At 44.0% G+C, this 12564-nt stretch overlaps 1 protein-coding gene across 1 annotated transcript; it reads right to left on the bottom strand.

Annotated features, from left to right (window-relative positions):
- Positions 1 to 973: 973 nt before the first annotated feature.
- ODF1 (outer dense fiber of sperm tails 1) lies at positions 974 to 12357 on the bottom strand. Its single transcript, XM_001100871.5, has 2 exons — positions 11899 to 12357; positions 974 to 3203 (listed from the first exon to the last, which is right to left on the bottom strand). Exons 1-2 carry the CDS (start codon positions 12216 to 12218, stop codon positions 2762 to 2764), a joined length of 762 nt encoding a protein of 253 aa, XP_001100871.1. The 5' UTR covers positions 12219 to 12357; the 3' UTR covers positions 974 to 2761.
- Between the last annotated feature and the right edge of the window lie 207 nt (positions 12358 to 12564).

Below are 12564 nucleotides of genomic sequence, written 5' to 3'. Positions count from 1 at the left end.
TGGCGTGATATTTATACAGGTAAATTTTTGAAATGTTCATTATGTTTTATTCACCACTTCTGTTAGAGGGCCATTACTTCCCTTAATTGAAAACAAAATATGTCTGTTACCACCATCAGTATTCTTCAGCCTTAAACTTGAAGGAAGCTTTTTGTTTGTGAATTTTTGTTTGTTTTAAGACAAGGTCTTGCTCTGTTGCCCAAGCTGGAGTGCAGTAGCATGATCATAGCTCACTGCATCCTTGATATCCAAGGCTTCAAGTGATCCTCCTGCCTCAGCCTCTCAAGTAGCTAGGACCACAAGCATATGCCATCACGCCTAACTATTTTTTTTAATTTTTAGTAGAGGCCAGGCGCAGTGGCTCACGCCTATAATCCCAGCACTTTGGGAGGCCAAGGCGGGCGGATCATGAGGTCAGGAGTTAGCGACCAGCCTGGCCAACATGGTGAAACCCCATCTGTACTAAAAATACAAAAAATTAGCTGGGCGTGGTGGTGCATGCCTGTAATCCCAGCTACTCAGGAGGCTGAGGCAGGAGAATCGCTTGAATCCGGGAAACGGAGGTTGCAGTGAGCCGAGACTGCACTACTGCACTCCAGCTTGAGCAACAGAGCAAGACTCCGTCTCAAAAAATAAAAACAAATAAATAAAGTTTTAGTAGAGATGAGGTCTTGCTATGTTCCCCAGATTGGTCTCCAGCTCCTGGGCTCAAGCGATCTTCTCCCCTCAGCCTCCTAAAGTGCTGGGATTACAGAGGAGAGCCACCGTGCCTGGCCTAAAGGAAGTTTTTAAAATAAAAGGCTGGGATAGCTTTAATATCCCATCCAGAGCTTCTCAACCTTAGCTGCATTCTTAAATCACCTGGGAAGCTTTTAAAAGTCACAATGCCCAGGTTGCATCTCACCTATATTACATTAGGTTCTCTGGAGAAAGGACATAGACATCTGCCTTTTGTTTTAATTTTTGCCTTTTTTAGTTTTTAGTTTTAGTTTTTTTTTTTTTTTGTATGTTTTGCTTGGCATCCATATGTTTAAAGCACCCCAAGTGATCCCCATGTGGAGCCAATGCTGAGATCTACTGCTGTCACCCACATGCCGCTGAAACTCAGGAAGAGACTTACTGTGCAAACTGGAGGGTTTTATGTTCCCTCTGAGAGTCAGGTTGGAAACCAGCCAGTATCCTCATTCTGATTCTTCCCCATCATCTCGTACTTTCTTTACACTTATTTCAATCCTGGTAATAAAGAACCCTGGCTTATGGACTGTGTCCTCCAGGCAGATCCAAGTTCAGGTGACTTACGCTATCGTTTTGTGAAAGCTGTACTTTTCCACTCCTGACCTTTGAATTGAGCTTCTGTGTCTAAAAGCAGTTTCAGAAATTAAGAAAAGGAGACAGGCCAGGTGCAGTGATTCACACCTGTAATCCCAGCATTTTGTGAGGCCGAAGCAAGTGGATTTCTTGAGCTGAGGAGTTTAAGACCAGCTTGGGCAGCAGGGCAAAATCTTGTCTCCACCCAAAATACAAAACTTAGCCTGCCTTGGTAACATGCACCTGTAGTCCCAGCTACACAGGAGGCTGAGGTGGGAGGATCATTGGAGCCCAGGAGATCAAGGCTGCAGTAAGCCATGATTGTACCACTGCACTCCAGACTTCGTGACTGATCAAGACCCTGTCTAAAAAAAAAAGAAAAGAAAAGAGGCCGGGCACGATGGCCCATGCCTGTAATCCCAACACTTTGGGAGGCCAAAGCAGTGGATCCCCTGAGGTCAGGAGTTCGAGACCAGCCTGGCCAACAGTGTGAAACCCTGTCTCTACTAAAAATACAAAAAAATTAGCCAAGCATGGTGCTGCACGCCTGTAATCCCAGCTATTCAGGAGGCTGAGGCAGAATAATCGCTTGAACCTGGGAGGCAGAAGTTGTATTGAGCTGAGATTGTACCACTGCACTCCAGTCTGGAGGACAGAGCAAGACTCGGTCAAAAAAAAAAAAAAAAAAAAAAAAAAAAGAAAAAGAAAAATAAAACAGAAAAAGAGATAGTTGTAATAAATCTCAAGCAGGTTGCAAACCAAAGCTGGTTTGTTTAGTTTCAGTTTTGCTTTTTTTTTTTTTTTTTAAAAACGTTTTGTTTAGCATGCATATGCTAACCAGAGCTGGCCAATTCCCCAAACCACAGGAATGTTGAAAAATGACAAGCTGTATGGCCACCCCGCCTTGGCCAGCAAACGTGCCCCTCATCCCACCTACCACCCCATACTTTTTGTATTCTGATCATTGTCCAGTAAAACCACAACCCCATTGTGCTTGAGGAGTCTCTTTCCAGGACTCCCTACTGCAGTGCTTTGAAAATGTGCTTGCCTTCAACTCTAGTTAATCTGTTTCTGCTTTGACCATTTGGTTTCTGGGCTAGGCCATTTCACTGGATCATCTGGAAAACAATGTCTGGGGATGCCCACCAGAAAAGTGTCTTCTCCTAGAGTTTGGAGGTAGTTGGGTATGGAGGAGGGAGTGGGAGGGTGGGTCTCACCATATATCATCGTTCTATTCCCATCCACTAATTATTCCAGTGTTCACTAACTCTGCAGGGCTCCTGCAGTGGGTTTAACCAAAAGACTTTCACACAACACCAGCAGATTGCAATTATGTATTCAGTTTCCTACCTACTTGAACAACAGGGGCCACGGGAAGGAGAGGAGAAACATTGAGAGAGCTGCCTGGGTGGAGTAGCTGACTTCTATTAAGTAATGGGTTCCTATGTGCACTTTACAAAATCATCTTCCTACAGGAAAATCGGCTTCCACAGGGATAACACGGGTTGCAAGGGTCACATGGGTTGCAGGGGCTGCAGGGGCTACAGGGGTTGCAGGGGCTGCACGGGTTGCAGGGGTTGCAAGGGTTGCAGGGAGAAGTGCAAGGGTAGCAAGGAGACTCGATCTTGACGCAACTGCCGAGCCCGTAGGAGTATGTTACATCCTTCTCATCCACACAGGGCGGCAAGCTGAACTCTTTGCAGATGTTCATGTAGCTGTACTTTTTCGATCCGAGGCAGTCGTACCTGTTCTCCCGCTCAGCCGACACACATACCTTTCCATCCTTCACTCGAACTTTGACTTGATCAGGTTCAAAACCGCATACATTCACTGATCCTAAAATGTTACTGCTACAGCAGGAGGAAGCCAGAATTCTATTTGTTGTTCTTCTCAGTCTGGAATTGAGAAAAGGGATAGGGTGGGAGAGAGCTCAGACCTCAGAATCCAGACACAGCTTGAGAAGCAATATTTTGATTTCTAGCTTTTGAAATAGCCAAAGTTAACACTAGCCACTGTGAAAATAAACTTTACACAAATGCATGAAGTAAAAAGTGTGGTCCACCCATGTGAATCACACTGCCCCACAAGTACACCGCTATTCACAATGAATGCATGCTGCCTGCCCTTCCAAATCTTTCTCTCGTGTTTAAATACCAGCTCCTCCTTTTATTAGTTATGCATCCTTGGGTAGGTTCCTTAACCCCTCTGTGCCTCAGTTTCCTCATCTGCAAAATGGAGATAATAATTATATTAATGCCTGCATCATATAGGGCTATTGGAGGATTAGATGAGATTATGATATTTTACTTAGCACTGTGCTTGGTACATTATAAATCCTGCTTAATTATTATCACTCTCATTATTACTATAATTAAATTGTGTATATAGTTATAATTAAATTATATATATAAATTATATTTTGTATTTATATAGATTTAAAAATGGGATGTAACTATTAAGATACCATTTAAAATCTGCATTTTAGAGATGGCTGTCAACTTTAGAACCCAGCCCTACTGGTTCATAGGACAGGTGCTACCTCTGGCAATTGCACAGAGACAGCCTGAAAGCTCAATCAAACAAGGATGGCAGGAGAGCCCTGGCCTGGCTCTGCCCAGCAGGGCCTGGCTCCTCCAGGCTGGGAAGTCACTCTAGGCTCTGGACAGCTGGCACCAGCAGAAATGCAGTCAGCTGGGTGGGGCCATGTTGATCAGATACAGAACAGCCTGCCAGTGGTGTCCTGAATCAGGATCGCATCAGCTAGCAAGAGCTCATAGTGCACATCTCTTCCCGACTCCCCATTTAGTACTGCACGCTGATAGCTTGAAATCAATCATAGTAGTGATGAGGATATTTACACCATGGAAATTGGAAAATGCTACATATCAGTGCTCTCCTCTGTTCTCACTGCAGAGCTACCATGGCTCCTATAGAGCTACCTTTTGCTATTCAGTAGTTCTATTGTGTAAATCCTTAATAAAAACAATAACAGCAGCTCACACTAATTGATCAGTTATGATCCGTCAAGAGGTAGTAAAGCAAAGTGCCTAAGAACAGACTCTGGAACTGGTGTACCTAGGTTTAAAGCTTGGCTCTGCCATGTGGATAACTTACTTCTCTGTGCCTCAGTTTCCTCATCTGTAAAACTGGGGCAATAAAAATAGTCTACATCATTGGGTTGCTGTGAGGCTTAAATTAGTTAATGCAAGAAAATATTTACAATAATGCTTGGCACATAGGATGTTAAGTTTTTGTCTTTTTTTTTTTTTAGTGTGCTGTGGAAAGTGCTAAGCATGTTAAAGGCATATTTCATTTAATCTTCACAATAATAACTGTGATGCAGATGTAATTATCACCATATCACTTTTGTATGTTAAATTTTGTTTATGCAGTTACTTCTTTTTGTTACATAAGTTATACAAGTTCATTGTAGAAGACTCAAGATACAGATAAGTAAACATATGGACTATTTTAAAAAATACCTATAATCTCATATAACTCTTAGCATTTTGGTGTTTGACTTTGTGTGTGTGTGTGTGTGTGTGTGTGTGTGTGTGTAGTTCTATATACATGCAGAAAGAGAGAGTTTTGTATGTGTTCTTATGAAATCATGCTATACATACTGATTTTCATCTGTATTTTCCACTTGAGCCCTAATATCATTAGATTAGCAGTTTGAGTGTTCACTACCTTGTACTGAAAGTTACAAATCAAGACTCTTAGTGGCTAATTATAAAATGGTCAAGTAGAACTCAGTCCCAGAAGACACTGAGGCAAACAGAAACAACTTGTGTAATACAGCCAGAGGACTGTATTCAGTCCCATTTCTTTTCTTTTCTTTTTTTTTTTTCTTTTTTTTTTGAGATGGAGTCTCGCTCTGTTGCTCATACTGGAGTGCAGTGGCGTGATATTGGCTCGCTGCAAGCTTCCACCTCCCGGGTTCACACCATTCTCCTGCCTCAGCCTCCTGAGTAGCTGGGAGTACAGGTGCCCACCACCATGCCTGGCTTCTTTTTTTTTAGTAGAGAAGGGGGTTTCACCATGTTAGCCAGGATGGTCTCAATCTCCTGACCTTGTGATCTGCCTGCCTCAGCCTCCCAAAGTGCTGGGATTACAGGTGTGAGCCACCACATCCGACCTCAGCCCCATTTCTACCTCTTGCCCCATGGAACCTGGGGGTGGCATGAGGCATGATTATATTTCTTGCCCTGGGTGTGCCAGGGTACCCTATGCCACACTAAGGAGAAAGTAGGAGAATTTTAGACTCTTTGAAATCTATCTTTGTGAGGTAAGCAGGAGAACAAGCACTCTATCTTGCTGGATAGGCAGAAAATAGCCCACAAAGATGCCGAGAACCAACCCAAACTCCAGGCACGGTACCCTCTCTGGATGGATTACAGGCTTAAAGCCAGAGCAGCCAAGGCCAAAGGGAAGCACAGAGCAAGACGGGCACTCTCTGGGCCTTTCAAGACTCTCCCACGGTGTGTGCATGGTCTGAGAATCAAACTTCTGTTCAGCTCAGATCTTCTCATATGAGACGAGAAACATCAAATCCCACCAGGACGATGCAGCCAGGCCTCCTAAAGGAGGGCCAAGGACCCCAGCTAGGAGTCCTTGCTAGTGGCCCCGGCTCTGGCCATAGCTGGTTTTGGCAAAGCCCTCTTGACCTCCACAGAAGCTGGATCTGGGAGCCAGGTCTATAAGTCTATAAGCCAAGTCAGTGCCCAGATTCATCTCCTCTAAGTAACCTGGATCCCAGGGCACAATTTCATGTATTTTGTTGCTTGGGTTCCTTTTTTTCCTCTATTCTTGTCACGTTGATTCCTGTGGCTCTGCGACAGCTGCACAAGAGTCTCACAAATGTCTTCAGGAAGTCACCCAAAAAGTCTTGGCCAGATCATGCTTCCTTTTCTTCTTGCTTCTAAGTCAGTGGTTATCAGGGAAGATGTGTTGGTTTAGGGGAAACTTGCAGAAGCCACATTTTACTCATCAGACTCAACTCTGAACTTGCAATTTGACTCCTGCCTGGTGATGTCCCCATCACCCCACCTGGAATTTTCCATGGCTCTATGGGGTTCTGCGCAAAGGGAGTTTGCCTCCTATACTTGTTGTCATGGGGGCGAAGCTTAGCCTCAGTAAACGTAGGGAAATCAGCTCCTTTGCAGAAGCCTCTTGGGAAGGCTGGGAAAAGCTAGCAGACAGCCAGTGCCTGTGTCTGCTGCTCTGTGCGGCCTCCTTTCCTCCCTGCTAATGCTGAATTTCACCTGGATGTACAACCAGACTCCCAAATATGAAACATGCTTCCCACAGCAATGACCAGCTGCATACCCAGCCATCTTCTCAAATATATAAATCAGATTCAGCCTGGTCATGAGTAAAGTAATGAAGATATCAAAAATATCTACCTCTACCAGGGAACCAGGTGGGGCAGGCCTTCCTCTAGGCTTCGTTGGAGTACTTTGCTTTTTCTCCTGAATTTAGCCCCATCCCAAAGTCCCATTTAAACTTGATCCTTCTCTTTCCAACACATCTTTTTCTTTCTCTTCTCCTTTCTTCCCCCTTTCTCTTATTTTCCAGCCTTTTCTCTCTTCTCCAGGCTTTCGGGTTGATACTGAGGACAATGTCACTCAGCAGGGAGCCAGGCAGCATGGCACAAGTGCATCTGACTCTCCTGCAGGGTTTGTTAAAACACAGGTGGCTGATTAGCTGGGCGTGGTTGTCCGCACCTCTAGTCCCAGTTACTCAGGAGGCCGAGAAAGGAGAATCGCTTGAACCCAGGAGGCAGAAGTTGCAGTGAGCCGAGATCACACCACTGTACTCCAGCCTGGGCGGCAGAGCAAGACTCCATCTCAGAAAAACAAAACAAAACAACAGTAGCAACAAAAAAACACAGGTGGCTGGATCCCACCCCTAGAGTTTCAGAGGTTTCAGAACTAGCAGGTCTAGGGTGGATCTGAGAATCTGCATTTCTAACATGCTGCAGGTAATGCTACTAATCAGCTTCAGGGGCCACACATTGAGAACCACTGACTAGAGATTAGGCTCACAGATTCCAGACTCAGGCACACACAGCTTCAACTCTTGGCTCTGCCACCACCTAGTGATCAAGAACATGGCCCCTGAATCTGTTTCATTGTCTGTAAGATGACCAAGATAATATCACCCAATATGTCACCCATGTTACAAGGCTTAAATGAACATGAAGTGCTAGGAACAGTTTCACTCAATAAAGTGTAAGTCTTCTTTATCAAGCTGCACCAGGCCCCACCTTACATGGACTTACCCTAACTCTGAAGCTTTAAGTCTTATATCATTAAACAACAAGGTCAAACCAAATCATAGCAATGCATTTGGCCTAGATGGGAAGCGACTTTTACCCCTGCAGCCAAGGGGTGACTGAGCTGTGAGAAGTATGGATGTGAAGAGTCTATGATGAGAGGCAGGCAAAGGCCCAACTCACTTCCACTTCTGCAGAGGACACAGAGGGAAACAAGGGAGAGCTCCCCTCAGTGGGAGTGGAAGAGCCAGCCTTGCACCAGCCAGAAAGCCCCATAGGGCTCACTTATACTTCGACCTCTGGGTTAGAGAATGAGGGAGACTAGAAAGCTTTCTCTGAGGGCTTAGACCTGGGCAAGACACCTCTAAACCCACAAAGAGCTCACCATGAGGCCTGACTCATCAGTCTCACCAAGCAAGAGTGGATTCAGTGAAAACCTCATCCTCAGAGCATGAAGAGGGAACCAAGAAATGAGGAGGCAGGTTTTTGAAGTTTTGAGAGTGCCCTTGGTGTGGGGATTTCAAGGGAATTTTTCACTGAGATTCGTGCCAGCCACAGACACTTGGGTACGTGGACAGAAACACGGTCTCAGGATTCGTTTCTAGGTACCGGTAAAGAGTACAGCTGTATATCAAGGTTCTTTTGCTCCCGAGGACTGCCTGGTGTCCTGGCTACACAGGGCACCCATGAATTAGATAATAAACTCCTAGGGCAGGATTGAGGAGGGCCTGGGTTTTGTTTCTCCAGCTTTAAGACAGAGGGTAGGGAAGCCCATGAAATGTGGTGGTGAATCGGGTACAACCTAAATTAGGCTGGTGGCATGGCTTCCCACAAAGGAAACCAATGCAGTCCCCTCAGCCCCTCTAAATCCGGAAGAGGGAGGAAGAGACAGGGGCACTGCCTGCCTCTAGGGGAGGAAAAGAGGATATCAAAGAAGCTAAAGAAACAAAGGTGCTTACTTGGGTCTCTACTAAGGAAGACACTGCCAATATGGTGTCTTCTGGAGCAGCTGCCCAATAAAGGATGGAAATGGATTGGATTTCCTTCCTTCCTTCCTTCCTTCCTTCCTTCCTTCCTTCCTTCCTTCCTTCCTTCCTTCCTTCCTTCCTTCCCTTCCCCCCTCCCTCCCTCCCTCCCTCTCTCTCTCTCTCTCTTTCTTTCTTTCTTTCTTTCTTTCTTTCTTTCTTTCTTTCTTTCTTTCTTTCTTTCTTTCTTTCTTTCTTTTCTTTCTTTCTTTCTTTCTTTTTCTTTTTTTCTTTCCTTCCTTCCTTCTTTCTTGCTTGCTTTCTTTCTCTTTCTTTCTTTCTCTTTCTTTCTTTCTTTCTTTCTTTCTTTCTTTCTTTCTTTCTTTCTTTCTTTCTTTCTTTCTTTCTCTCTCTCTCTCTCTCTCTTTCTTTCTTTGAAAAAGGGTCTCTTTCTATTGCCTAGGCTGGAGTGCAGTGCCATAATCACGGCTGACTGCAGTCCTGACCTTCCAGGCTCAAGCAATCCTCCCATCTCAGCCTCCTGAGTACTGTGGACCACAAACATGTGCCACCACGCTTGGCTAATTTTTTTAATTTTTATTTTTTGTAGAGATGGGGTCTCCCTGTGTTGCTCAGGCTGGTCTCGAACTACCAGACTTTAGCAATTCTCCCATTACAGCCTCCCAAAGTGCTGGGATTACAGGTGTGAACCAGTGCACCCAGCTTAGATTGGATTTTCTATGCCCAGTCTAAGAAAACACCACACATACATCAATCAAATAACTGACTATTATAGTCAGGAGTGCTCAAGTAATCTGTGGGATGAATTAAGAAGCTGTTGGCTGAGGCTTTTTACCAGTTATTAAAGGAGGACCCAGAGACACAGCAGATTGACTCTGACCCAGAAGAACAGTTTCAAGGGGACCAACACAACTACAGACCAGAGAGTCTTCACTTCACATTGGGCAAAGAACCTTCTGGACAACACAGCCTGCCATCTGAAAGGATATGTCGTAACTAACCAACCCCCTTGCATTCTTTAAAAGGGAGGAAGGTCATGTGAATATGAATTCTAAACTCGAAAAGCCTTGGGCAAGCTTTCACACCAAAGATTGTTTTAAAAAATTGAATCAACACGGTATTTCTATATCTATTTAGTTATGGATCAGGCGCTAGCTTAGAGATAAGAATAAATGGCATTGCACTAGAAGAAAAAATACTACAGTGGGGGCCTTCTGGGACTGAGGCTAGAATCAGGGTTTAACATTTTCACCCATATTCACCCATATTCAGGAAAATTGAATATTTAGGTTTGCAAACGACACTAAGCCCTTTTGGAGAGTGAAATGTCAGGTTGTCAGAAATGGAGCATAGACATTTCACAAGGTGGTATGAATTGGAAGAGATAAAGAGGACAAGCCTGAGGTCATTTCTAAAATGGACTTGGAGTTATCATTTCCGAGATCCAGGAATTAATGTAAAGACATCACCAGCTTCATATACTGCCTGCAGGCACAGAAAAAGTAGGCAAAGACCCAGAGGCTGTCAGGAAGAGCATCACAAACAAGAGAAAGCGTTACCTCTTGCCTAAACTACACTGCCGAGATTAAGCTTGAAGCTGTTTCTACTGCATGCCAAGAAACAAGGCTCCTGAAAGAGGCATAAAGAGAGTAGATGGCACAGGACAGAGGGCACTTTAATTGGTAGAGTCTGGGGATAGGAGAGCAGCCAGGAGACAGAGGCTGGAAAGACCTGGACAAGGGTATTCAAGTATCCAAAAGTAGGAGGAGACTGGATACTGATCTGCTCACAAGGAAACCTTAACTTGGACCAAATATTTTAAAAAGAGCCCCTGCCTCAAGTGTTAGCAATTTATGTAACTTGATACCCTAAGAAATGAAAACAAACATTGGTTCAAAGAGTGTAGATGAATTTACAGGTGAAAGCTCCCAGGCTATGAAGGAGGTTCATTCATGACCATTGGTAGCTGGTGACCTAGACAATAATTATCCTTTTTTTTTTTTTTCTTTTGAAACAGAGTCTCGCTTTGTCACCCGGACTGGAGTGCAGTGGCGCGATCTTGGCTCACTGCAACCTCTGCCTCCTGGGTTCAAGCGATTCTCCTGCCTCAGCCTCACAAGTAGCTGGGATTACAGGCACCTGCTACTATGCTTGGCTAATTTTTTTTTTTTTTTTTTTTTTTGTATTTAGTAGAGATGGGGTTTCACCATGTTAGCCAGGCTGGTCTCAAACTCTTGGCCTCAGGTGATCTGCCCGCCTCGGCCTCCCAAAGTGCTGGGATTACAGGCATGAGCCACTGCACCTGGCCTCCTATTGCTTTTTCCAAAGAAACATCACTGTCACTGTTATCAAGAGACTCTATGTATCTATCTATCTATCTATCTATCTATCTATCTATCTATCTATCTATCTTCTATCAGTTTTTCTGCACTTTGCTTGTTTGACTTAATACATCAATATGTAAAATGTTTCATCAATCCTTTCTACGTTTACTTATTATTTCAGTGTATGAATGTATTATTTCTTTAACCAGGGACAGCACTTTGAACCATCTTCTTCATCAACAGTAACAGACTAAATGGCATATGCAAAAAGTTAGAAAAGGAAAGGCTTCTCCAGGTAAAAAGAAAACATAATCTAAAACAAATTTTTTTTAAACTGACTCTTTTTAATTACCCAATTCAATTAAAAAGCCTTTCAAGTCTATCCTGAAAGCTACAACTCAGTCCATAGTTTATTTGCAAGACCTTTGCTAGAGTGAGAGGGGAGACCAACATGATAGACCTAATTCCAGACACAAGGTAAGTCTTTGTCTGGAGTGGGGGGATAGGAGAATGATATTCCCACAAGACCAAGGGAATGCCTCTATTGTTCAATTTGCTCTCCTGCTTGTAAAGCCTCTGGCACACATTAAGGATTTGATCAATTATTATTACTTCTCCTATAGTCATTTCTGTAAGTCCAAATATACTCAAATCACTTTACTCATAACCAGGAAAAATGTTTAGTTTGCTGCTTCCAATGGCTTTTTAATGACACCCCGTTTCTTCCCTTCATTAAAGCCGCATTATTTATCATACTGGCATTCTTGCTATAAACCACCAACGACCTTGCCAATCGACATCATTACATTGTCTTTTGAGAACCCAACAATTCCCATCATGGACTCATTTACTCTTCTTTCCTTAAATCTTTCCTAAGTCACCAGGGTCATTATCCTGAACCCTTTTAATCTTTGTTCAAGTATTGATTGTCACATATTTTTCCTTATTCCAACTTATAAGGCTAATATACCGACTAAAAAAATCTAAAAATAAGTTATTTTACTTGGCAAGCTCTCGCTTCTCATCTTCTATGGCTCTGATGGCTTTCCTCTCCAAACTTCTGAGCGATGGTCGCAGACAGTAAAGCTTGTAATCACACAGGCAACATGGGTAGAGATCACACAGGCCGCAAGAGCGTGATCGCTTGGAGTAGCACAAGCAGTACGGATATGGGTGCAAGTCACAGCAGCAGTAGGGGTGCATATACAAGTCACACAGGCACCGCGTGCTAAATTCGTCGATGCATCTCAGTTGCCTTAGTTCTCTGTCCACCTTCTTTATGTCCCTTCTGACACTGTCCAAGAGACAACTCAGTGCAGCCATTATGGTCACACCTTATTGTTCTGTGAGTACCTGTGGGAAATGGCACTCAGGGAAAAAATTTGTTCTAAGCCCTTCTCAGAAGTTGCTTTTAAAAATAAATGAGGCACACATGATTCACTTACTTTAAAGCTTGTGTTCTGTGACCTCACCGCCTTCTGAAGTATGTCATAGTCTTCTGGTTACCATGTGAACTGTACACAGTTATGGTCTCCAGAGGCCCTCCTCAGAGTTACAGGGCTACTCTCAGAACCATACTCATGTTGAGATTTCACTCACCTTCAAGGAGGATGGTTCTCCCAAGTGAGCACAGCTCACCGGGGTGCATGGGGCGGCCACTAACGTCCTT

Source organism: Macaca mulatta, chromosome 8 (assembly GCF_049350105.2).
Source record: "Macaca mulatta isolate MMU2019108-1 chromosome 8, T2T-MMU8v2.0, whole genome shotgun sequence".
Lineage (NCBI taxonomy): Eukaryota > Metazoa > Chordata > Mammalia > Primates > Cercopithecidae > Macaca > Macaca mulatta.
The sequence above is the reverse complement of the archived record's forward strand: the minus strand, read 5'-3'. Positions and strand labels throughout refer to the sequence as shown.

Coding starts and splice junctions, on each gene's coding strand:
- ODF1 (XM_001100871.5), bottom strand. CDS start 12,218: ATGGCTGCACTGAGTTGTCTCTTGGACAGTGTCAGAAGGGACATAAAG. Junction 3,204..11,898: donor GAGAAGCGAGAGCTTGCCAA/GTAAAATAACTT, acceptor TCTCAATTCCAG/ACTGAGAAGAACAACAAATA.